Source organism: Ochotona curzoniae, unplaced genomic scaffold (genome assembly GCF_017591425.1).
Source record: "Ochotona curzoniae isolate NIBS_2020 unplaced genomic scaffold, NIBS_Ocur_1.0 scaffold_4701, whole genome shotgun sequence".
NCBI classification, from domain to species: domain Eukaryota; kingdom Metazoa; phylum Chordata; class Mammalia; order Lagomorpha; family Ochotonidae; genus Ochotona; species Ochotona curzoniae.
The window spans coordinates 68,413,092-68,435,760 of record NW_024467122.1 but is presented as its reverse complement, the minus strand read 5'-3'; the positions used below and the strand labels follow the sequence as shown (position 1 = coordinate 68,435,760).

General features: G+C 40.8%; 1 protein-coding gene across 4 annotated transcripts in view; it reads left to right on the top strand.

Moving 5' to 3' along the window:
* The window catches only part of CSNK1G1 (casein kinase 1 gamma 1), a 136,556-nt gene that overhangs the window by 59,362 nt on the left and 54,525 nt on the right, over window positions 1-22,669 (top strand). For all 4 annotated transcript variants that reach the window (XM_040969422.1, XM_040969421.1, XM_040969423.1 and 1 more), the window contains exons 4-5: window positions 8,811-8,851; window positions 17,982-18,051. In XM_040969422.1, coding sequence (XP_040825356.1) covers window positions 8,811-8,851; window positions 17,982-18,051 — 111 coding nt within the window. The remainder of the gene's footprint in view (window positions 1-8,810; window positions 8,852-17,981; window positions 18,052-22,669) is intronic.

Here is a 22,669-nt window from a genome sequence, read left to right as displayed (position 1 = left end):
TTACACATTGGCAGTTGCTTGAAGCACCATCATTTTTCTTACTAACAGATTATCAAATAATTATGCTTAATACTGTGAGAAAATCAGGAAAGCTAGTCACTATCCTAAGCATTTCATTTCAAAAGGAAATCATTTAAACTGGGTGCTATTGCTGTGGTGTTTCCAAGTAGAGTCACTGCCTACAAAGCTGTCATTCCAAAGGGGTGCCAGTTCAAGTCCAAGCTGTTCCGTTTCTGATCCATCTTGTTAATGTCCTGGGGAAAGCAGTGAAAGATGGCTCAAGTAGGTAGACCCTGCCCCTTTGTGGTAGACATTGATGGAGTGCTGGGCTTTGGACTGGCCTCGTCCTGTTCATGGTAGCCATTTGTAGAGTGAAACAGCCAGCTAATGGAAGATTGCTTTTTCTGTTTTTCCTCTCAGAGTGGTTGGTTTCTCCCAAATATTAAAAAAAAAAAAAGAATGTATTGATAAAGATGTTCTGGTTTTTATTTTTTTAGATAATTACTTGTAAATTTGAATGGCAGTATGATTAAGAGGAGAGAGAAAAAGATGTCAGGATATTCCATCTGCTGGTTCGTTTCCCAATACCCTCAACAGCTGGGACTAGGTTGGGGGAAGCCTTGAGCAGGAATTGCATCAGGTCTCCCACATGAGTAGGCAGGAAACCAAGTACTTCAGCCCTGCCTGATTCTCTGCCTTCCCAGATGCATTGACAGGAAGCTGGATTGGAAGCAGAAGAGCCAGGACTCAACCATTTGGTCTCCAATACAGATGGTGGGCCTCCTAAGCAGCAGCCTCACTCTCTGGGCACCCCAGTGTCCACCCTGTTGCTAACATTCTTAAAAATATAGAAGTATGTTTATTTTATTTATACTTCACTAATGGAACATCCTTGCAGCTTATTTTTAAAATTAGCACTTTTTTGGTTAATGATAAATATAAACAATGATATCACCAGTGGTTGTAAGCAAGCCTTAAGAATTATTTTTGTGGTCCCAGCATGCTAGCGTAGCAGCCAAAGTCTTTGCCTTGCACACACTGGTTCTAATCCTGGTGGCCCTGCTTGCCATGCAGCTCCCTGCTTGTGGCCTGGAAAAACGTCAAAGATGGCCCCAAGCCTTGGGACTAGGCACCCTCATGGGAGACAGAAGGTCTTCCTTTCTGTCTCTACTCCTCTGTATATCTGACTTTCCAAAAAAAAATTATATATACGTAAGAATTATTTTGTGGGCCAGGCACAATGGCTCAATGACTAATCCTCCCCCTTCAAGCACTGTGATCCCATATGGGCGCAGGTTCGTGTCCTGGCCACTCCACTTCCCATTTAGCTTTCTGCTTGTGGCCTTGGCACCTGCTGTTGTGGCCATTTGGGGAGTGAACCAGTAAATGGAAAACCTTTCTGTCTCCTTTTCTCTAATCTCTCTTACCAATATTAATTAATTAATGGCTACTTACTGTTAGTGATCCTTCCTGCTGTTAACAGCTAACCATATTAGAAATGTTTCTGCATGCTGTACTTATAAATCAGTAGTTTGAAGTTATCAGTGAAAGTGAAGAAAATCCTCTGTGTTTTATCTTTAAAGTTGCAGTTGTCTTTTCACCCCTAATTATCTCGCACTAAGTGAGATTTCTTTGGGTGGAGGATGCAACAGTCCAGCTTGTCCATCCTGCCCTAAGTACACAGAATAGCTAAGTTAAATAAAATGCAGTTAGTACTTTTAATTACTAATCCTCTCAAGTTCATTTGGCTGGAATTTTTGTGAGTTGAAGATAGTGTTTTGGTTTTTCAAAGATTTATTTGAAAATCAGACTGAGTTAGAAAAGAGGCAGAAATGGAGAGATCTTCATCCACTACAATGGTAGGAACTGGGCCAATCCGAAACTAGGAGCAAAGAGCTTCTCCAGGGTCTCCCACAGGGGTGCAGGATCTCAAGCACTTGGGTCATCCTCTGCTGCTTTCCCAGACAGATGAACAGGAAGTTGGAATGGAAACAAAACAGCAGGACCTCACCAGTGCCTATATGGGATGCTGGCTATGCCACAACATGTGCCCCCAGGCAGTGTTTTATAACTGCTATATTTTAACTCTAGGGCAGGCAAATGTAATAACCAAAGATGAAGTTAGCCTTGGGAGGGACCATGATGCTGTGTGAATGAAAACTGGTGTCTGGTTCTTTGAAAAAAAAAATCTCATGTCTGATGAGGTTTATGGTAAATATTGCTTCTGTAGGAGACCTCATGCAACAGGAAGTCTTCATTCAGAGGGACTTACCGACAGCATCATGTGCGGGACTGCTGCTTCAGAAGGGCTGAGTTTAAATATAAAGATCCCAAAAGCTACTATGTAAAGCCGTATCTTTTCCAGTAACAATCAAGTAATCCTCTAGCCAGGAAGGGAGTTTATGCTGTGGATTTTGTGTAACAGATACTAAAAGCTTTGAGTACTTGGGATTGTGCCAGCTCATCAATAGTCTTTTTCTGTCCATTAAGCTGCCTGTGACTCCCTAGTTATTATATATGTGCGTGTGTGTGCGAGAGAGAAGCAGTTATTCATTTTAAATGGGTAAGATTTTGACCTTCAATTTTTGTAATTAAATTCTTCCAGAGAAAAAAATTTAAGTATTATCTATCACTGAGGTTAGTGGCTAAATGACTGGCTAGACTAATACATGGTTGCATTTGGTGTTAGCCTGTTCAGCCTTAATGATACATTTGCCCTTGGCAGAGAAATTCATTTGAACAATGTAATTCAGGAGAATTGAGTTACCTTCGGAACTTCTCAAGTAAAAAGGTACGGGAGTTATGTATATTCAGGCCTTTGGATATCCTTAGTGAACTTAAGGAGACACAAGCAAGCTAGCAGCTTGTGATATATCAATCACCATGTTTGGTGAAATTAGGCTGTCTTATTTATTATGCTTCTGTGATAGTATTTTATATAAATGTAAGTATTGAAGCTATAAGGCATTTTGTAATTTATCAGATTTAGAGAGAACTTGAAGAGGAAGGCCTTATGAAACAGTGAATGATCATTGCCTATTCTCCTGCCTCTTTGAAAAAAGGTTTATTGTTTTTTTCATTCACTCATTTGTTGGAGTTGCGGAGAATAAGAAACAGATCTTTTGTGTGTTGATTTATTCACTTAAGTGAGCTTGGAAGTCAGCCCTGGGTCAAGCTGGATCCAGGAGCCAGGAACTCTGTTTGGGTCTCCCACATGACACCCAGAGGCCGATCCTTTTAGCCCATCATCTGCTTCCTTTTCTGGTACATTAACAAGAAGCAGAGACTTGAACACAAGGTGCATCTTGGCACCTTCTGTTTTCTGCTAATGAAGAGCATAAATTTTGACAGTTTCATTTCCCTCATCTCTCAAGTTTTTAAGTGTTCCAAAGATATTCTTTTTCTTCAGGATGTTTTAAGATTTGCTTATTCGTCTGAAAGGGTTTAAGAGAGGGAGATAGAAAAGAGTGGTCTTTCATCTGCTGGTTTCACTTCTCAAATGGATGTAAGGGCCAGATCAAAGCTTGGCGCCCTGGGATCTTCTGGGCTCAAGTACTTGGGGCATCTTCTGATGCTTTCCCACGCTGTTTGCAGGGAGCTGGATTGAAAATGGAGCAGCTGACATATGAACTGCTGCCTGTATAAGATGCCAGCCTCCCAATCAGCAGCTTTACCTGCATTGCCACAATACCAGCTGGAGGATGTAGGCATCTTAATGTCTTCCTAACCACTAGGTTAAGTACCCCCATTCATAACTTTTTTCTTTTCTTTTTTTTTTAATGTCAAAAGAAAAAGGATAGACAGAGGAAAGATCTAATGCTGGTTTATTCCCTAAAGGATTGTGGTGGCAGGAACTGAACCAGTCTGAAGCCAGGAGCCAGGAGCCTCTTCTGGGCCTCCCACTTGGGCACATGGGCACATGTCCCCAAGGCTTTGAGCCGTTGTCCACTGCTTTCCCAGGCCACAAGCATGGAACTGGATGGGAAGTAGAGCAGCAGAATATAAACCAATGTCACCCATATGGGATCTCAGTGCTTGCAAGAAGATAGGCAGTGGAGCCATTGTGAAGCCCTCCCCCCACCCAGTCTTTTCGTAAAGCTCCCTTCCTCCCGCCTTCCCTTCCTCCTTCTCTCTTTCTCTTGTCTTCCTTTCTTTCTTCCCTCTCCTGCTTGCCTGTCTTCATCCATCCCTTCCTCCCTCCCTCCATCCGTTCCTCCCTTCCTTCCTTCCTTCCTTCCATCCTCTTCTCTCTTTCTTGCTACCTACCTATGTATGTATTTATTTATAAGGCAGGTTTTACAGAGAAAAAAGTTTCTAACCACTGATTCACTCACCAAACAGCCTGAATGCCTGGGGCTAGGCCAGGCTGAAACCAGGAACCTGAAACTTCATCCTGGTCTCCCAAGTAAGTAGCAAGAGCCTAAGCCCTTGGGCTGTGCTTCTCTGCTTCCCAGACATATTATGCAAAAAACTCGGTCAAAAGTCGAGCAGCTGATGACATCAGAAGCGGTAACTTAGCTGGCTATGCTACTAGGCTAGCTGCCCTGTTTAAATGTAATTTTATTTTATTTTTAAAATTTTTTAAACAATTGTTAGAAATGAGCCATTTAAAAAAATTATTTTCATTGCAAAGTCAGGTATTTAGAGAGGAGGAGAGACAGGAAGATCTTCTGTCCGATGGTTCACTCCCCAGGTGGCTGTAACGGTTGGAGCTGAGCCAGTCCGAAGCCAGGAGCCAGAAGCTTCCTCCAGGTCTCCCACGCGGGTGCAGGGTCCCAAAGCTTTGGGCCGTCCTCGACTGCTTTCCCAGGCCACAAGCAGGAATTTGGATGGGAAGTGAGGCTGCCGAAATTAGAACTGGCGCCCACATGGGATCCTAGGCATTCAAGGCGAGGACTTTAACCACTATGCTATTGCGCCAGGCCCTACATGTAATTTTAAATAGATTGTTTTGAAATTGAATACAGTTAATTTATAGTGTAGGAGAAGGTGCTTATTACCTTGTACTTCCTTCAAGAAAAAAAGTTATTCATCTTACTACTTTGCAGATGTTTGGCATCCATGAGGTCCTCCCTGCTTTTTTTTCATAAAGATAGATTTATTTATTTGAAATGGTTACAGAGCAGTCTGGTGTAATGGGTTAAGCTGCCACCAAAAATGCTGACATTGCATATGGGCATTGGCTCGAGTCAAGGCTGCTCAAGAAGATGACCCAAGTGGCCTCCTAAACCCACAAGGGAAATCTAGAAGAAGCTCCTCGTTTCTGAATTCGACCTCGTCCAGTCCCGGCTATTGAAGCCATTCAAAGAGTGAACCAATGGATCTGTCTCCCTCTCTCTGACTCCATTTCAAATAAGTAAAATATATTTTTAACATTTATTTTTATTTGAAGGACAAATTTACAGATAGAAGGTGGAACAGAAAGGTCTTCCATCACTTACTTACTTGCCCATAGGGTCATGATAGTCAGAGGTGAGCTAATCTGAAGCTAAGAGCCAGGAGCCTTTTTCAGGTCTGTGATGTGGGTGCAAAGTTGCAAGGCTTTGGGCCATCCTCTGCTGCTTACGCGGGCCATAAGCAGAGAGCTGGATTGAAAGTGGATTGACTGGGAAATGAATCAGCATTCATATGGGACGCTGGCACCCCAGGTGGAAGATTAGACTTTTGAGCCATGGCACTAGCTCAAAGTAAAAAAAAAGCTCCCCGTGCAGTAGTTTAGTGGTAAAATCCTTGCCTTGCAACCAGCAGGTTTCCATATGGGCACCAGTTTGTATCCTGGCTGCTCCACTTGCCATCCAGTTCCCTGATTGCAGCCTAGGAAAACGGTTGAGGATCACCCAAAGCCTTGGGACCCTACACCCATGTAGGAAGCCCAGAAGAAGCTCCTGGCTCATTTCTTTGCATTGGTTTAGCTCTAGCTGTTGTGGTCACTTGGGGAGTAAACCAACAGATGGAAATCTTTCTGTCTGTATTTCTTTCTCTTTGTAAATCTGCCTTGCCAATAAAAGCTAAATAAATAATTTAAATCTTTTTTAAAAAACAAGTTATGGAGAGAGAAAGAAAGACAGAGACATTTCCCATAGATTTCATTCCCTAGATGGCTGCCATAACCAGGGCTGACCTAGACTGCAGCCAGGAACCAGTGTTGGTCCAGGTTAAGGCAAGAACTAGTAGCTTTTCATGGGTCTCCCACATAGGTATCAGGGGCCCAAACACTTGGGCCATGATCTATTACTTTTCCTAGGCCATTGGCAAGGAGCTTGATCAAAAGTGGTGCATCCAGGACATGATTGACACCCATGTTGGGCTGCTGATATCTTAGGCAGTGGCTTTACCTGCTATACTACACTACTGGACCAGTGAGTCCTTTTTATTACATTACTTGCAGACAAATTATTCCTAAGTCAGTATACTCTTGCGGTCAGTTCTGTGACATAGCAAGTAAAGCTGCCACCTGAGGTACTGGCATCCCACCCATATGTGTATTGGTTTGCTGCTATTCTTCCCATCCAGCCCCCTGCTAATGTATCCGAAGAAGCAGCAGAGAAAGGCCCAGGTGCTTGGGCCCCTGCACCCACATAGAAACCCTGAAGAATCTCCTGGATCCTGGCATGTTTGAAAAAAAATCATTAGTGTACTCTTTGGCATATCCTTAGCAACCTGCTAGCAGTATGTGATTCCCAGCTTCACTCCTACTTCAGCAGGTTTGCTGATGTACACCCAGCTTTGCAACAGATAGTTCCAGGGAGTTGGGTCCATGCCGCCCTCCTCCATGGAGGCCTAGATTGAGTTGCCATGTTCTGCCTGCCATTTGTGGGCATCTGGGTTGTGAACTAGTAAATAGAAACTTTGTATCTTTTTCTTAGTCTCCTTACTTCCTCAAATAAGTATTTTCCAAGTATAGGTATTTAGTTACATTGCAAAGGGCCATTTGTTCCCAAATGAAATGCTTTGTTTTTCTTCATTATAAGAATGTGTGTTACATAAAATTTTAAAATGTTAGTCATTTTAGTATTTTAAGATTTAGTATTTAGTATTTTAGTATTTAGTATTTTAAGTATCTTTATATCCTTTCCATGAATCAGATACATATATGTATATACATATATATTCATATGCATGGAGATAGATAACATTAACTTGTGTATATTAATTAAAAAGTACTCATACATGCTAATAACTGTTTATTGGTTAGGGTTTTGAGTGTCACAACATGATCTTAAGTATGATATGATATCCGGAAAACTTAGATAAAACTCCTCTTCAAAATATTTATAGTTCAGATGAATAAGACAGAGCAAAAATGTAGCAAGCAATATAAAGTTCAGTGCAGAAGCTATGCTTTATAGTGTATACTAAGCACTCACAGAGAATTAAAAAGTTTTTGTCTCCAGGGTCTCTAGGAGTGGGGAGGTGAGTTAAGCTGGCAGTGTTTATTATGGCTGCATTAAGTGATAACTGTTTGCTATCATCCTTATCACCATTCCAGGTTCTTAGCCTAGACATCTTGAATATTGATCCCCTCTGCAGAAGTGGGGAAGTTGAGGGGAAAAATAATCTCAGGAAGAACTTTAAATGTCCAAGTGCTTTCAGGTGAACATCTGCTTACTCCCTGCAATACGCAAAACACAGCTGGAGTTCTGGTGAATAAACATGAGAGGGGCTGGTATGGTGGCATTGCCAATTAAGCTGCTGACTGCAGCAGGCATCTCATATGAGTACCAGTTTATGTCCCTGCTGTTCAATTTCTGGTCAGACACTCTGTTAATGGCCTGGGAAAGCAGCAAGAGATGGCACCCATGTGGGAGACCCAGAAAAAGTTCTGGGTTCCTGGCTTTTGCCTAATCTAGCCCAGGCAGCAGGTGAAAAAGCTCTCCCTCTGTCTTTACCTCCCTTACCCCCTTTCTTTCACTTTATTTTAATAAATGAATGAATGGTTAAAACAACTTTGAGAATCACCTACTTATATTTCAAAGGCAGATTTCTGTAGATGGAGGAAGAGAGACAAAGGAATCTACCATCTACCGGTTCACTCCTCAAATGGCCTCAGTGGCCAGAGCTGAGCTGATCCAAACCTGGAAGCCAAGAGTGTCTTCCCAGACCCCGACATGGGTACAGAGACCTAAGACCTTGGATCATCATCCTCTGCTGCTTTGCCAAACCATAAGTAAGAGCTGGGTGGGAGTAGGAACAGCAAACATACAAACTGGTACCCATATGGATGCCAACACTTGCAGGCTGAGGATTAGCTTGCTATGCCACTGCATTGGCTGCAATGATCAGCTACTTATAGATAATAAATGAGTTCTCTAAAAGGAGGTATTGGGCAGTAATTCATTTTATTTTACAGTACTTTAAATACCTTTAAATTTGACAAAAGCAACCTGTAAATTTCTGTTTGTTACTTAGGAAAAGGAGATTTGTGATGATTATGCAAAGAGTTAAAAGCTATCTGTGCGGTTCTGGTGGTATTTGTTTGGCTCAAGGCTTAATATTTAGGAAATATTAAGTAAGAACATGTAGTTGTATATGTGAGAGAAAGGGAGAGAGGTTGGGGAGAGAGATTTGTTCTCTTTTACTCAAAAGAATTCTCATGTGTAGCTTAAATATCTAAGTTCTCAAGCTGTTTCTGGTCATATCATCCTGGATCTCATTATCTCTGCTTAGTTTTCACTTGTAAGTCACATGTCATATATGTGAACAGCATTGGGAATGTGACCTTTCTCATGAACCCTGTAAGCTGAGATTTTGCTTTGCCTTCCCCAGAGTAAATGTCACTGAAACATACACATTCTGCTCTCTCTCCTTAGGTAAAAATCTTTACACCAATGAATATGTAGCAATCAAACTGGTGAGTAGATTTATGTTTACAATAATTATAATTCTTGTGCTTTCACTGTTCATATCTTTCTACAGGAAATACTTGTAAGCATTCACAAAAATACTGATGCTGTTTTTTTTCCTTGCTTGTGATCCTACATAGTCACTTTCCTTTAATTGTGGTGTTACAATGATGAATCACTGTATACTATACAACAAAATATAATTAAGCAATGTTAACTATAGTGTTACCAATGATGAATCAAAAATTAGTCAATTAAAAATTGATGGAAGAACTAGTAATTCTGTGAACTTGTACTTTTCATACTGTTGGATTTTTTTTCTTACAAATTTATTTTGTCTTTGGTGTTCTTAGTTGAGAGGGATGTATGTCCATATGGGCTACCAATTAAGGATTAGGATAGGGAGGGTCAAGGTATGAGCAAAAGTAGGAGAGACAGCTGCTTCCAAAATTTTTTTCTTCCTGTGTCGCGGAGGCGGAGGGAGAAGGGGAGAGAGCTACTCCCAGCAGACCAGCCACATCAGTACCTGGGGATGGAGGTGGCCTCTTGATGTTATCCTGATGTGGAGCAAGTTCCGAGAACACTGCTGAAGTGGTTTTAATGTTGTTGATTTCATTGCTCCAAAGTGATGAAATCCTTCCAAGGTCCATTGGCTGACATAATCCACCTTAGTCTCCACTCGCCCAGATACTCTGTCCAAGCTTGCCTGGGAGATCTGTCCAGTTTGTTCTGTCATGGGTGTGTGGTACTTGATGTCCTCTGCAGGCCTCAATGAACTGGTTGTCGTGTCACCCTTGTGCATCTGGGTGTACAATCCACAGCAACTGAAGAGGCCCAATTCTGACACATGGCATTCCACTATCAACTCAGGCCGTATGGTTTTTCTCATTGTTGGAGTTCTGAATCCAGCAATCCAGTTTGTGGGGACCCCAAAGAAACTCTTCACCAGTGTTATCTCCAGACATGACTGCTGTGTGTGCCAGGCAGTATGAGGTCCAGCTCCGTGTATCATCCACATCAGACTACACACACACACACACACACACACACACACACACACACACACACACTCAAACTCACACTCACACTCACACTCACACTCTGGTGGTTGTAGTGGTCTGTTCTGTCCCCACATCAGACCACACACATACACACACACTCTCACACTCTGGTGGTTGTAGTGGCCCATTCTGTGCCCAGCCCATCTTGTATAGAAACCAATGGATGCTGCATTCCAGTCCAACTCTGCTCCACCACACGCTTGGCCCTAACGCACACCAGTGGAAACTGCAGCCTAACTGGAGCCCTCCCCGCCCCAATAACTCCTACTAGGCTTGTACCCTGCACAGTACTGTTTTGAAAAGATAAAAACATGTGAAAATTATTTTTTAAAGGTTTAAAGGTTTATTTATTTTTACTGGAAAGAGAGATATACAGAGAGGAGGAGAGACTGATGATTCACTCCCCAACTGACCGCAGCAGCTGGAGCTGAATCCAGGAATTCAGTCCAAAGCCAGGAGCCTCTTCCGGGTCTCCCACGTGGGTGCAGGGTCCCAAGGCTTTGGGCTGTCCTTGACTGCTTTCCCAGGCCATAAGCAGGGAGTTGGATGGGAAGTGGAGCTGCTGAGATTAGAACCAATGACCATATGGGATCCCAGTGTGTCATGGCGAGGATTTTAACCACTATTGTGCCGTGCCCCATGTAGAAATTATTACTGGACATGAATGATCCACTTTTTAAATGTAAAGAGTATATTAACATACTTAATAGAAAAAACAAGTTTGATTATGCAATAAATATGGTCTTTAAAAGCTGTCAGGAGTTCAGTTGATAATATCAGTACTAGTCTTTTTAAAAAGATTTATTTTTATTGGAAAGGCAGATATACAGAGAGAAGGAGATACAGACAGAAGGATCTTCCATCTACTGGTTCACTCCCCAAGTAGCCACAACAACTGGAGCTGATCCAATCTGTAGCCAGGAACCAGGAACCAGGAGCTTGTTCTGGGTCTCACATGGGTGCAAGGTCCCAAGGCTTTGGGTCATCCTCTCCTGCTTTCCCAGGCCACAAACAAGGAGCTGGGAGGGAAGTGGAGCAGCCTGGGCATGAGCTGGTGTCCATATGGGATCCCAGCAGATGCAAGGCAGTAGCCACTAGGCTACTGTGCTAGGCTCAATATCAGCACCAGTCTTAAAAATAGTCATTGAAAATAGCATCCAATTTAAAAAGCTAATTTTGCTATTGTTGGGGGATTAATAATTTCAGGAAATTGACTTACATTTAAGATTGATCTGAAACCATCTTTGGTTCTGTATATGAAACTGTAAATGTTTGTCTTCCGAGGGCCCAGAGGCAAAGTCCTCGCCTAGAACGCGCTTGGGTCCTATATGGGCACCAGTTCTTTTTTTTTTTTAAAGATTTATTTTTATTATTTTTTCATTGGAAAGGCGGATATACAGAGAGGAGAGACAGAGAGGAAGATCTTCCGTCCAATGATTCACTCCCCAAGTGAGCGCAACGGGCCGACACTATGCCGATCCGAAGCCAGGAGCCTCTTCCGGGTCTCCCACGCGGGTGCAGGGTCCCAAAGCTTTGGGCCGTCCTCGACTGCTTTCCCAGGCCACAGGCAGGGAGCTGGAAGGGAAGCGGGGCTGCTGGGATTAGAACCGGCGCCCATATGGGATCCCGGGCGTGCAAGGAGAGGACCTTTAACCACTATGCCAGCGCGCCGGGCCCTGGGCACCAGTTCTAATCCCAGCAGCTCCACTTCCGATCCAATTCCCTGCTTGTGGCCTGGGAAAGCAGTCGAGGATGGCCCAATGCTTTGGGATCCTGCACCTGCGTGGGAGACCTGGAGGAAGTTCCTGGCTCCTGGCTTCGGATCGGCACAGCACTGGCCAATGCGCTCACTTAGGGAGTGGATCATTGGACGGAAGATCTTCCTCTGGTCTCTCCTCCTCTTGGTATATCTGACTTTGTAATAAAAACAAAATAAATCTTTTTTAAAAAAAAAATGTTTATCTTCCGAGTAAATTTCCCTGCACTTAAACGTAGCTTTGGGTTTCAGTGGTTGAAAATCAGAAACATTCATGGTTGAAGGAAATATCTGGAGATAACTGAATGCTGTGATTCTCTAAGGAATTTTTACCACATCCACATCTGACCTGGGGTTGGTCTCTTCCTGTCAGTTGTGAGAGAGTAAGGATCATTTTATGAAGAACTGATATTCATCAGGATAATTTCTCTACAAAGGCAGACAAGAGCCAGATTGGTTTGTTTGACTTGGATTGTTTGAGACATGGGAGCAGGAAAAGAGGTGACGTATGCAACAGTGTATGTCACTTGTTTCCGGTTGACTATCCAGCCATTAACCTTATTTATTTATAGGAATTTGGTTACTGTGTTAAAATGTTCTCTAGTATATCTTTGACCATATGTGCCGGTGGCAGAAAATAGTTGTTAGACTACTTTAGAATTTTGCCTCACTACTGTATATTGTCAATTTTTACACTTGATCTTAGCCAAAAGGCCGAGTAGCGATATATTGTCGATTTTTAAAGCTGATTTTGAGACTTTCTTTTAAGGGACAGTTCTTTGATCTAGATTCATTCAACCAGGTTCATAGTAGTTAACCTGTATAGATAAGCTCACATAGCAAGATGCTGACATAATCAGGCATGACATTTTAATTTTGCTTTTATTTAAGTATTATTCTGGGTTGGTGTTAGCGTATTGTAGCAGGTTAAGCCTCCACTTAGAACACTAGCATCTTGTACTGGAGTGCTAATTTATGTCCAGCTGCCTGTTTTCTAATACAGTTCCTGCTCATGTGCCTAGGAAGCACATATGATGGCCCAAGTACTTTTGCCCTTAACCACCCACATGGGAAGCCAGGCTGGAGTTCTGCACTCCTGGCTCCATCAGGAAGTAGCCCCAGTTGCTGTAACCATCTGCAGAGTGAATCAGTGGATGGAAGATCTCTTTCTCATTGTTCTGTCTCCCTGCCAGTCAATTATTAGTTTTAAAACTCACACTTGTATTGCTTTATATGGCCAATAATTAAAATTAAAAATATAATTCGTAATATTTAATATGGTGTGTCACAGTCCTGCCATTTCTCTTTCAAATCTTTTTAATGTTTTAGAAAATAATTATGTTGCCTGTGAGTCTCCTGGTGCTGGGCTTTTTCTCCAGGGGACGTAGGAGGAAGCACTAATTGAACTCCTTCCATTCTAGCAACAAAATTTGCCTGGGGCGTGGTTCTCCTACAAGGTAACCATCTGCTGACAGTTTAGGATTTCAGGCAGGCATGTGTGTTGCAGAAAAACGGTGATTCTTGGCAAATGACCAGCCCTCTGTGGACATGCCAGCATCTGGCACAGTGAGACAAGGAAGCCCTGCATCTGCTCTTTCAGTTCTACTTTGTCTGGCTCATCACTGTGAATTCTTGTGTCTTAAATTTCTAAAAATAGCCCAAAATATACACACACATAGAAAGTAAGCAAAATATTAATAATGAGCCCTTCTTGTTCATGTTGCGTAGCTATCTGCAATTCTTTTGAACAGATGTTTTCTAACGGTTGCAATAAAAAAAGAAATTCCTCATACTGCTCGTCTAGTGAATTCAAGTGTTTTCAAGGCTTTCATTCATTGTGCTTTCACAAAATCTCTTTGAACCTCATTTAACCATGCATGAAAGGTGCAAGGTTCTTACATCTTGGTTAAAAAGCCCCTCATATTTAAATGTGTGAGTAGGTTGTATGCTTACTTCCCACCCTGTTTCTTAGTTTAAGACAAATGGTGTGATATAGCAGGGCAAGCCATTGCTTGCAGTGCTGGCATCCCATGTGGGTGTCAGTTCCAGTCCCAGCTGCTCTACTTCTAATCTAGCTCCATGCTAATGTGCCTGAGAAAGCAGCAGAGAACAGCCCAAGTGCTTGGGCTCCTGCCTCCAGGTGGGGTACCTGGATGAAGTTCCTGACTCCAGGCTTCAGCTCTTGAGCCATCTGAGGAGTAAACCAATGGCTGGAAGATAATTCATTCTCTCTCCTTCTCCCTCTCCCTCTTCCTTTCCCTCTCTCTTTCCCTTCCTTGTTCCCTCCCTTCCTCCCTCTCTCTGTCAGTAATTCCAAATAAGTAAAATCTTCCAAAACGTTAAAAGGAATATTACATTTGAGGAAGAATATCCTCCTATGGTTTCTTAAAATCTAGACAGAACAATCCCCTTTTTAGTGATTTTTATCAGCCTGTAATTTCATGTTGATTTGTCATCACTGTTTCTCTTTGGTTTCTTGTGAGTTGTTAGTGATTTTACTAAAGGATAAATTCTGTGACTGGATGTTCTTGTGGTAATGCAATTTAGAATCTGTAGTGTGATTAACCTTAAGTACTTTTCTTTTGAGTACAGGAATCTTGGCAAACTACAAATCCAACTCTAATAATTGCTGATTTTATATTCCGAGAAGGATATAAGTTCTTTCCTAATAGCATTCCCTTAGGATATAAAATACCCTATCTGCCTGCATTGACTTAAATAAAATCTTAGAAGCAAAGTTTTCTTTAACAAGGAAACTTCTAGGTTCGGTGAATTATGGATTCTGCTCTCTATGGAGAGTTTCAAGTGAATTCAGGAAAGAGCCTGTTAAGATGATCAAAGAATGAAAAAAAAATAGGACCAATGAGGAAAGATTAAAGGAATTGAAATTACTTCACAAAAGTCAAAGAAATCACTCAAGAGTTTTATTTTATTTATAGTAATTTGAAGATAGCTGTTACAGTATTCAGTTTATGTAGAGTCTATTTTTACCTCATTATTGAGGATATAAGAGAAGTAGACTTAAGTTTCAGTGATGAGATATAAACTCAATGTAAGCCTTCCAAGCTGTGAAACTTACTCAATACCACATGAATTATCAAGGGGAGGCTGTGGAATTTCCTTTTTTGGAATCTCTCTCAGAAATAGGACAGATAAGCACTGAATGGAATAAGGGACAATCTTTGCAAAAAATGATGCTGGGGAGACAATATATCCACACACAATAAAGGATATCATCTACAAAAATAAATGGATCATAGACCTAAAGACAAGGTCTAAAATAATCAGCACAGGACATTGGGCAAAGCATTATGACATTGAATTTAGCAATAATTTCTGGGGTATGATACCAAAAACCACTGCCACCAAAAGAGGAAACTACTTAAGGCATATTTCAAAAAATAAAATTTTGGAATATACCAGAACACAGCAACAGTGAAAAAACAACTTCTGGAATGGGAGAAAAAAAATTTTAAATAATATTTTGTGATAAAGGTGATATCCAGAATTTACCGTTTTCATCATTTTTGTTTTATATTTCATTGGTTAATAAATATAGTAGCATTGTTGTGTAACCGTCACCATCATTGTATCTATTAAACATTAACTCTCTCCCCTTTGTTCAGCCTCTGACAACTACCATTTTTCTTTCTTTCTGTGCAGTATATATGGAATCAGGTAATATTTATCCATTGTCACTGGCTTATTTTCTAGCATAATTTATCTCCATGTTGTAGCATTTGTCAGAATATCCTTTCTAAGTCTGAACAGTCTATTGCTTTTTGGTCAAATTTGGTTCTTTCATTCTTGGATTCTTGGGTTACTTCCACCTTTCAGCTGTTTGGGTAATGCTCTATGAACATGAGTATACAGATGTCTCCCTGAATTCCTGCTTTAATCTGTATATCCACCCAGAAATGGAATTGATCAGAGTGAATCTGTAGGATTTTTTAAAGACGTGTTTATTTGAAAGGCAGAGCAATTGGGAAGGAGGCACAGATCTGTCTCCTCCCCAGATGGGGGGCTAGGCCAGGCTAAAGCCAGGAGCTATAAATTCAGTCTGTTTTCCATGGCTGGCAGGAACCCGAGTACTTGGACCATCATTTGTTGGCACTCATGCACATCAGCAGGAAGCTGGGTCAGAAAAGTAGGAAGTGTCACTTTACCTTTGCACTCTGGTATGGGCTAACATATCCCAGGGAGCAGTTAATCTACTGTGCCTCAGTGCCCATCCCTGTGTTTAATAGTTTTTGAAAGATCACCATACTGTTTTCCACAGCAACTGAACTATTTTACATTCTCACCAGCAACATACAAGGGTTCTAATTCTTTCATATCCGCAACAACTCTTGTTATTTTATGTCTTTTTGTAATAATTGTTTTAACAAGTATGTGGAGGCTGCTGTTGCTATTTTGTGAGGGAGAGAGAAGTAAGAGATTGTACATACTGGTTCACTCCCCAAATGCCTGGGCTGGACCCAGCAGAATTTGAAATCTGAGAACTCAGTGCATGTCTCACCTTTTAGACAGGGATCCCGTGACTTGAGTCATCAGTATCCATCATTGTAGTCTCAGGGTCTGCATCAGCAGGAAGCTGAATCAAGAGTCAGGGATAGAAATTGAATCCAAGCACTCTGATGTGGAATGTGGGCATCCTAACTGCTGGGATAAATGCCCCCTAAAGATGTTGAGTTTTTAAAGAGGCCTTCATAAGCTTGTGGTGATTTTTTGCCTATAATTTGTATACAAAGATAACAGAAAGCCTTATCTTTTTAGGGTAATGTTTGATTATGTTGTTAGCTGTAGGTCCAGTACATTTGTCAGTTCAGAATAATTAGCTCATTCTTGGAGTTTGGTATAAGCAAAGAGTGATTGGCTCTTTTTTCTTTGCTATCTTTAGAAAACTGCGTTTTTAAAATCATTAGTGATTGAACTTGTATACTTAAATTATGTTTATGTTCTTTGATTTTCATAAGGAAGTATGTATAAACATGTTCCTAACCACACTGTTCATAATTTTGAAAACTGAAATCAGACTTAAGTGAATACATACATACACACTCATACATACATGAAAGAGAATACCTCAGTCATTAAAAGTAGTATTGTACACCTTTATTTACTGCCAATAAAAGATATCATTACTTTTTTAAAATTGAAGTTCATCACTGAACAGAAAATACAGTATGATATCATTTATGTGAAATTATGTTTTTGAGTCTCTAATTATAAATACATGGGCAAATCAATAGATTGAAGGATAAATGGTTACCTTTACACTGGTAAGTTCTCAGACTTTTTTTATCTTCCCAATATTTTGTGTTTGAATTTTTTCTAAGCAGGTATTACTTTTCTAAAATCAAAAGATTTTTCCCACCAAATATTAATAATGAAATAAGCAGGAAATATGTGTTGACATTTTTAAAAGGGTTTGACACCCTGGCTTCAGGGCAAGTATATTTCAGGGGAATATTTTTTTAAGATTTTTTTTATATTTTATTGGAAAGGCAGACATACAGAAAGAAGGAGATAACAGAAAGATCTTCCACTTGCTGGTTCACTCCCCAAGTGACCACAATGGTCAGAGCTGAGCTGATCTGGAGCCAGGAGCCAGGAGTTTCTTCCAGGTCTCCCATGCAAGTGCAAGGTCCCAAAGGTTTTGGCTGTCTGCTGCTTTCCTAGGCCACAAGCAAGGAACTGGATGGTAAGTGGAGCAGTCAGGGTATGGCAGATGCACGGCGAGGTTTAGCCACTAAGCTATCACACTGGGCCCTTTGGGACTATATTTCTTGGGAGAGAGCTGTTCCTGAATGATGGCTCATGGAGGGCCTATATCTATGGAAGAGATTGCATGTAATTCAGCTTCATGTTAGCTTTATTTTTCAGGACAAATCTTGAGAAGATAAGACTATCATATGGGGCCTGGAACAGGTAGCCTAGTGGCTAAAGTCCTCACTTTGCATGCCTGGGATCCCATATGGGTGCCAGTTCATATCCTGGCTGCTCAATTGGCCCTCCAGCTCCCTGCTTGTGGCCCGGAAAAGCAATAGAGGATGGACCAAAGCTTTGAGACCCTGTACCTCCTAGCTTTGGATTGGCTCAGTTCTGGCTGTTGCAACCACTTGGAGAATGAAAGATCTTTCTCTGTTGCTCCTTCTCTCTGTAAATCTGACTTCCAATAAAAATAAATTTCTGAAAAAAGACTATTAATATTAACCTCTAAAATATTAAATGATCTTAGCCATCATTTACTGTGAAAATTTAAGAGTGAGAGAAATTTCATTTGTCTAGATCTGATCACAGTTTTCTTTTGGGTTTCAGGAACCAATAAAATCACGTGCTCCACAGCTTCATTTAGAGTACAGGTTTTACAAACAGCTTGGCAGTACTGGTGAGTCAAGTTTTTTTTTCTTTCTCTGTTTACTTAAGTGCGGTAGCTCAGGTGGAAACCTTAAAATACGTGAATTTTTAAGTTTCTGGTTTCTGGGTTGGTAAATTCACATAATCAACCAAAAAGCTGCTGTTCCTGGAGGAATAGTTGAGTTATTGGGGTTCTGTGATGCTGTGATTGTGGTCACAGAGCAAATTTCGGATGCTTTGTCCTGCCTCAAATACAAATGGTATGTGAGTTTTCTCTTTTCTTTCCTACCAAAAGAAAGGAGGAAAGGTTGGTAATTTGCAGACATGTATGTTTTAGCACTTTGAAACGCATTGTGAAATGCCACAATTGTGTCATTTTATCCACTGTTCTTATTAATTTGCAAGAGATATCAATATTACTATAATAACTTAGCACCTTTGGGGATTTTTATGATGTAAGTTTATGAATCTTTTCTTAAGAATTTCCTGTTTTTTAACCCAAGAACTCTCTCATTTCTGAAATGCTTTCCTGGGCTTCTAAAAAAGTATTTTGACTTAGCAAATGTTACCACTGCTAATAGGTTGCATCTGAAGGATATCTCTGTTGGAAGAAGTAAGCAGCCCTGTGTTTTGTGTTTCCTTAAGTGTGACAGTTTTATGTGAGTGAGTGATTGAAGCATAGTTTCCATCTCAGATGCCATCAGTGAAAGTACTATCAAAAGAATTTGACTTTTACTTCCTTAAGTACATGGAATCATATAAGAATCATTGAGCATTGGTCAGGTCATATTCTCAACTAACCAAGCTGTATCATAACTTAGAAGCCTATTACAGGCATTTGTCTTTTATTGAATTCATCGTGAGTTCTTCCTCATGGTAGCTTCTTGTTCTGTATTGGTTGATTGATGATATCTTTAAATGTGGATATTCTCGACAAAAGATTTAAAGCTGACAACTGAGTCCACAGGATGTACACATAACTTGAAGCTTAACTTCGTTTATGCCCCAGAACTTTATACATTTTGTTGTTCCATTTATCTTGTTTCAGTTTCCATAAATTTTAGCGTGATGACTGTTGAAACATGTTTATGATACATATTTGTATGTGGCTCGCAAATGAAACACAGGTGAAAACCTGTTTAATCCAGCACAATTTAGAATTTTGAATGATCCTGGAGGAAGTGACTGGGCCAAATGAAAAGATTTCTGTCATCCCTGCTAAATAGGACCTCCAAGTCAGGCTAATTTTTTTCAATTGGGAGCCAAAATAATCCCATTAACTTGTTATATGGGATTGAAATTTTATTGCTGAATTCATATTTTCCCCAAATATGGAACATTGCAATTTCCTGAAATTTGAGCATTCTCTGTCTACTGAAAATGGAGAGTAAATGGGGGCAGCATTGGAGGAAAAAGGATTATAAAAAGTGCCTTTCACTTGAGGCAACAAGGACGAACTGGAGATTCTGAGACTGTCCCTGCCCTCAGTGGGAGTAGGATGGCTGTTTGCAAGGACTATACCTATGACACTTCTATTTTTTTTTTTCAATCTTAGGTATGGTGTTTATTCACTTGCGTACTGTACAAATACTAGAATTTCCTTTTGCAGCAGAAAATATAAAAGTAATCTTTATGGGAATTCATTTGTCACTGTAAATTTTTCTAAATTTCTGCAAATAACTCCAAAATTAAGGCAAATGAATAAATAGGAACTATGGCGAGGCTGTGGAACAGCAGGAAGTTGAGCCAATCCTCAGAGACCTACCCACCCAGACTCTTAGCAAGAGTTAGCTGCCCTTTGTTATTAGCACCCTCAGCTGCTAGCTCTCAGTGCTCAGGGCTCAGCAGAAGGGGACCAATGCATGTAAAAAAGGACGTGTGCATTCAGTGAGCCAGAAGCAGCAAAGAAAGGTTGGAGTGGTACTGGCAGGTATCCAGCTTCACCCATGTTTCCCTCCTTTTAAGAGCGAGGCTTACAGGATCCAGACAGAGGGACTGGATATGCTGCCTTGATGGGAGGAGGCAGTCAGGTCTGTGCCATTGTATAGCAATGAACCTGGGTTGGAGAAGTCTCCAGAAAAAGAAAAGGCATCTGACTCTATTGTGGTAGGACAGAGAGCACAATACAAGTGCCACGCACTGCTATTTTGGTGATGTTGCACTTTTTTTTCTAATTTATTTTTGTTGGAAAGTCAGATATACAGAGAGGAGGAGAGACAGAGAGAAAAATATCTTCCGGCCGATGATTCACTCCCCAAGCAGCTGCAATGGCTAGAGCTGAGTTGATCTGAAGCCAGGAGCCTGGAGCCTCGAGCCTCTTCCTGATCTCCCACACAGGTGCAGGGTCCCAAAGCTTTGGGCCATCCTTGACTGCTTTCCCTGGCCACAAGCAGGGAGCTTGATGAGAAGCGGGGCTGCTGGGATTAGAACCGGCGCCCATATGGGATCCCAGTGGGTTCAAGGCAAGGACTTTAACTGTTACACTATCACACACCAGGCCCTAATGTTGCTCTTAACTTAGTTTCCTAAAGCACTGACACTGGCATAGAGTGGGTTACTGTCATAGTCTGGCCACAATATTTTTTTCAATTTAACTTTTCCTTTGCCTTTAATTTTTCACAAACAACAGCTAAAAAATAAAGTCTGTTTAAGATGTGTAACATTAATTTTTTAGAAAGATTTATTTGAAAGCCAGTGTTACACAGAGAGACACAGATGTTTCATCCATTGTCTCCTCATATGACTGCAACAGTCAGGAGTCCAGAGCTTCATTCACGTCTCCCAGATAGGTACAGCATCTTCCAATGCTTTCTCAGGTGCGTTAATAGGGAGATAAATCAAAAGTGGAGCAGCTGGGACTTGAATAGATACCCACATGAGATGCCAACATTGCATGCAATGGCTTAACCTGCTGCGTTACAGCAGCAGACCCACAGCATGAATTTTTAAGGTCCATTGTGAAGTGACAGCCGCATTTTTTTTTAATGTTTTTTTTTTGTCCACTTGAAAGGGAGAGCAAGAGCAAAAGATTTTTTATCCAAGGGCTCACTTCCTCATATACATACAGGGCTCGACCAGACCAAAGCCAGGAATGTGGAACTCCATCCTGGTTTCCTGTAAAGATGAAAGGGGCCCAGATACTTAAGGTGTCATCTACTGTCCTCTAGGATTTGTTAGCAGGAAGTGGATTGGCAATGCTGGCCCCATACTTGGGCTTTTTAACAGCTATTTCACATACTTGCCTTTTACAATTTTATGAAATTATAGTCAAGTGAAACTACAAATCTTTTTTTAAAATTATTATTGTTTTGTATTGAAAGGCAGAGAAAAAAAGATCTTCCATCCATTGGTTCACTCCACAAATATGTGCAGTAGTTGGGACTGTACCAGTCCAAAGTCGAAGTATGAAACTCAGTCTATATCTCCCACATATGGGTGGCAGCAGCTCTAGTACTTGAATACCTGTTGCCGTCTCAGGCTTGCGTTGCAGGAAGGTGAAATTGGAAACAGCCAGGGCTCAAATGCAAGTGCTCAGACCTGCCACATACCAAGTAAAGTCTTAACCTTTGCAATAAATTGCTACCCCCATATCTTTTTTTATATAAGTTGACATTGATCAAGACCTTTTGCATTTTGTGGTTATATAATTAATTTTGAGCAGCCAGACTTCTGCAATGTCATTTTGTTTTGACCTTTCGAAATTGGATTTTAGGATTTTTTTCTATCCTAATTTTGTTGTCCTATTGATAATTATATATTGATTATGTTTTAATGTTGTAATTGTGTGTTTGTCCTTTATCTCAATAAAATTATAATAAGCTCCTTGGAAGTAAGGCTGTACGTTTTTTCCTTTTGTATATTTAGTTTTCTTCCAGGGCCCAACATAGTTCTGTAACATAGCAAGCAGTCAATAAATGAGTGATAGCAGAAAAAAGTTAAAAAAGTTTGATAAGCTTGCCTTTTTGGTTTTTACTAATTTGAAATATTTCTTGAGGATGACTCCAGAAAAAAATTTATTTTGAAATTAGATCATATATTTGACAAGAAATTAGAGAAGGACTGACCACAGCTCACTGTAGTGTGAGCATGAACACTTGAATATGTTGTTTACAAGCTCCACTCTTCCTTTGTTCCCCCAGAAGAAGTTCCCAGCCTTAGAAGAGAGTCATCAGTTTTGGCAGTTTTGGTTGCCTGTGCCCATGTTGGAATACCCAGATTCACGTCCCAGCTCCCATCCGATTCCAGTTTACTGATAATGGGCATGCTACGAGGCAGCGGGTGATGAATGGCTCAATTAATTAATTCCCTGTCACACTTTTGGCAGGCATGAGTTGAGTACCCAGCTCTTGGCTTTGTACTGGCCCAACCTTGCTTTTGGAGGCATTTTCTTTTAAATTATTATTTTCCATGGATTGCTTTTGTAGGTATGGAGATTCCCCCTTGTTCTTCCCTTTTCTTTCCCTCCCCCCCCCCCACCATTTCCCCTATATTATTAGAGTAGTAGAGTTCTGTAGTAATAATTATAAGTTTAACATTCTGCTATTTAACTACATCTTGGAATTGCAGATATAGACAAAGATAGAAAATCTAGTATCATATTATCAAGGTAACCGTTTCACTAGAGTCTTTCTTTCATGTAGGAGGAAAGA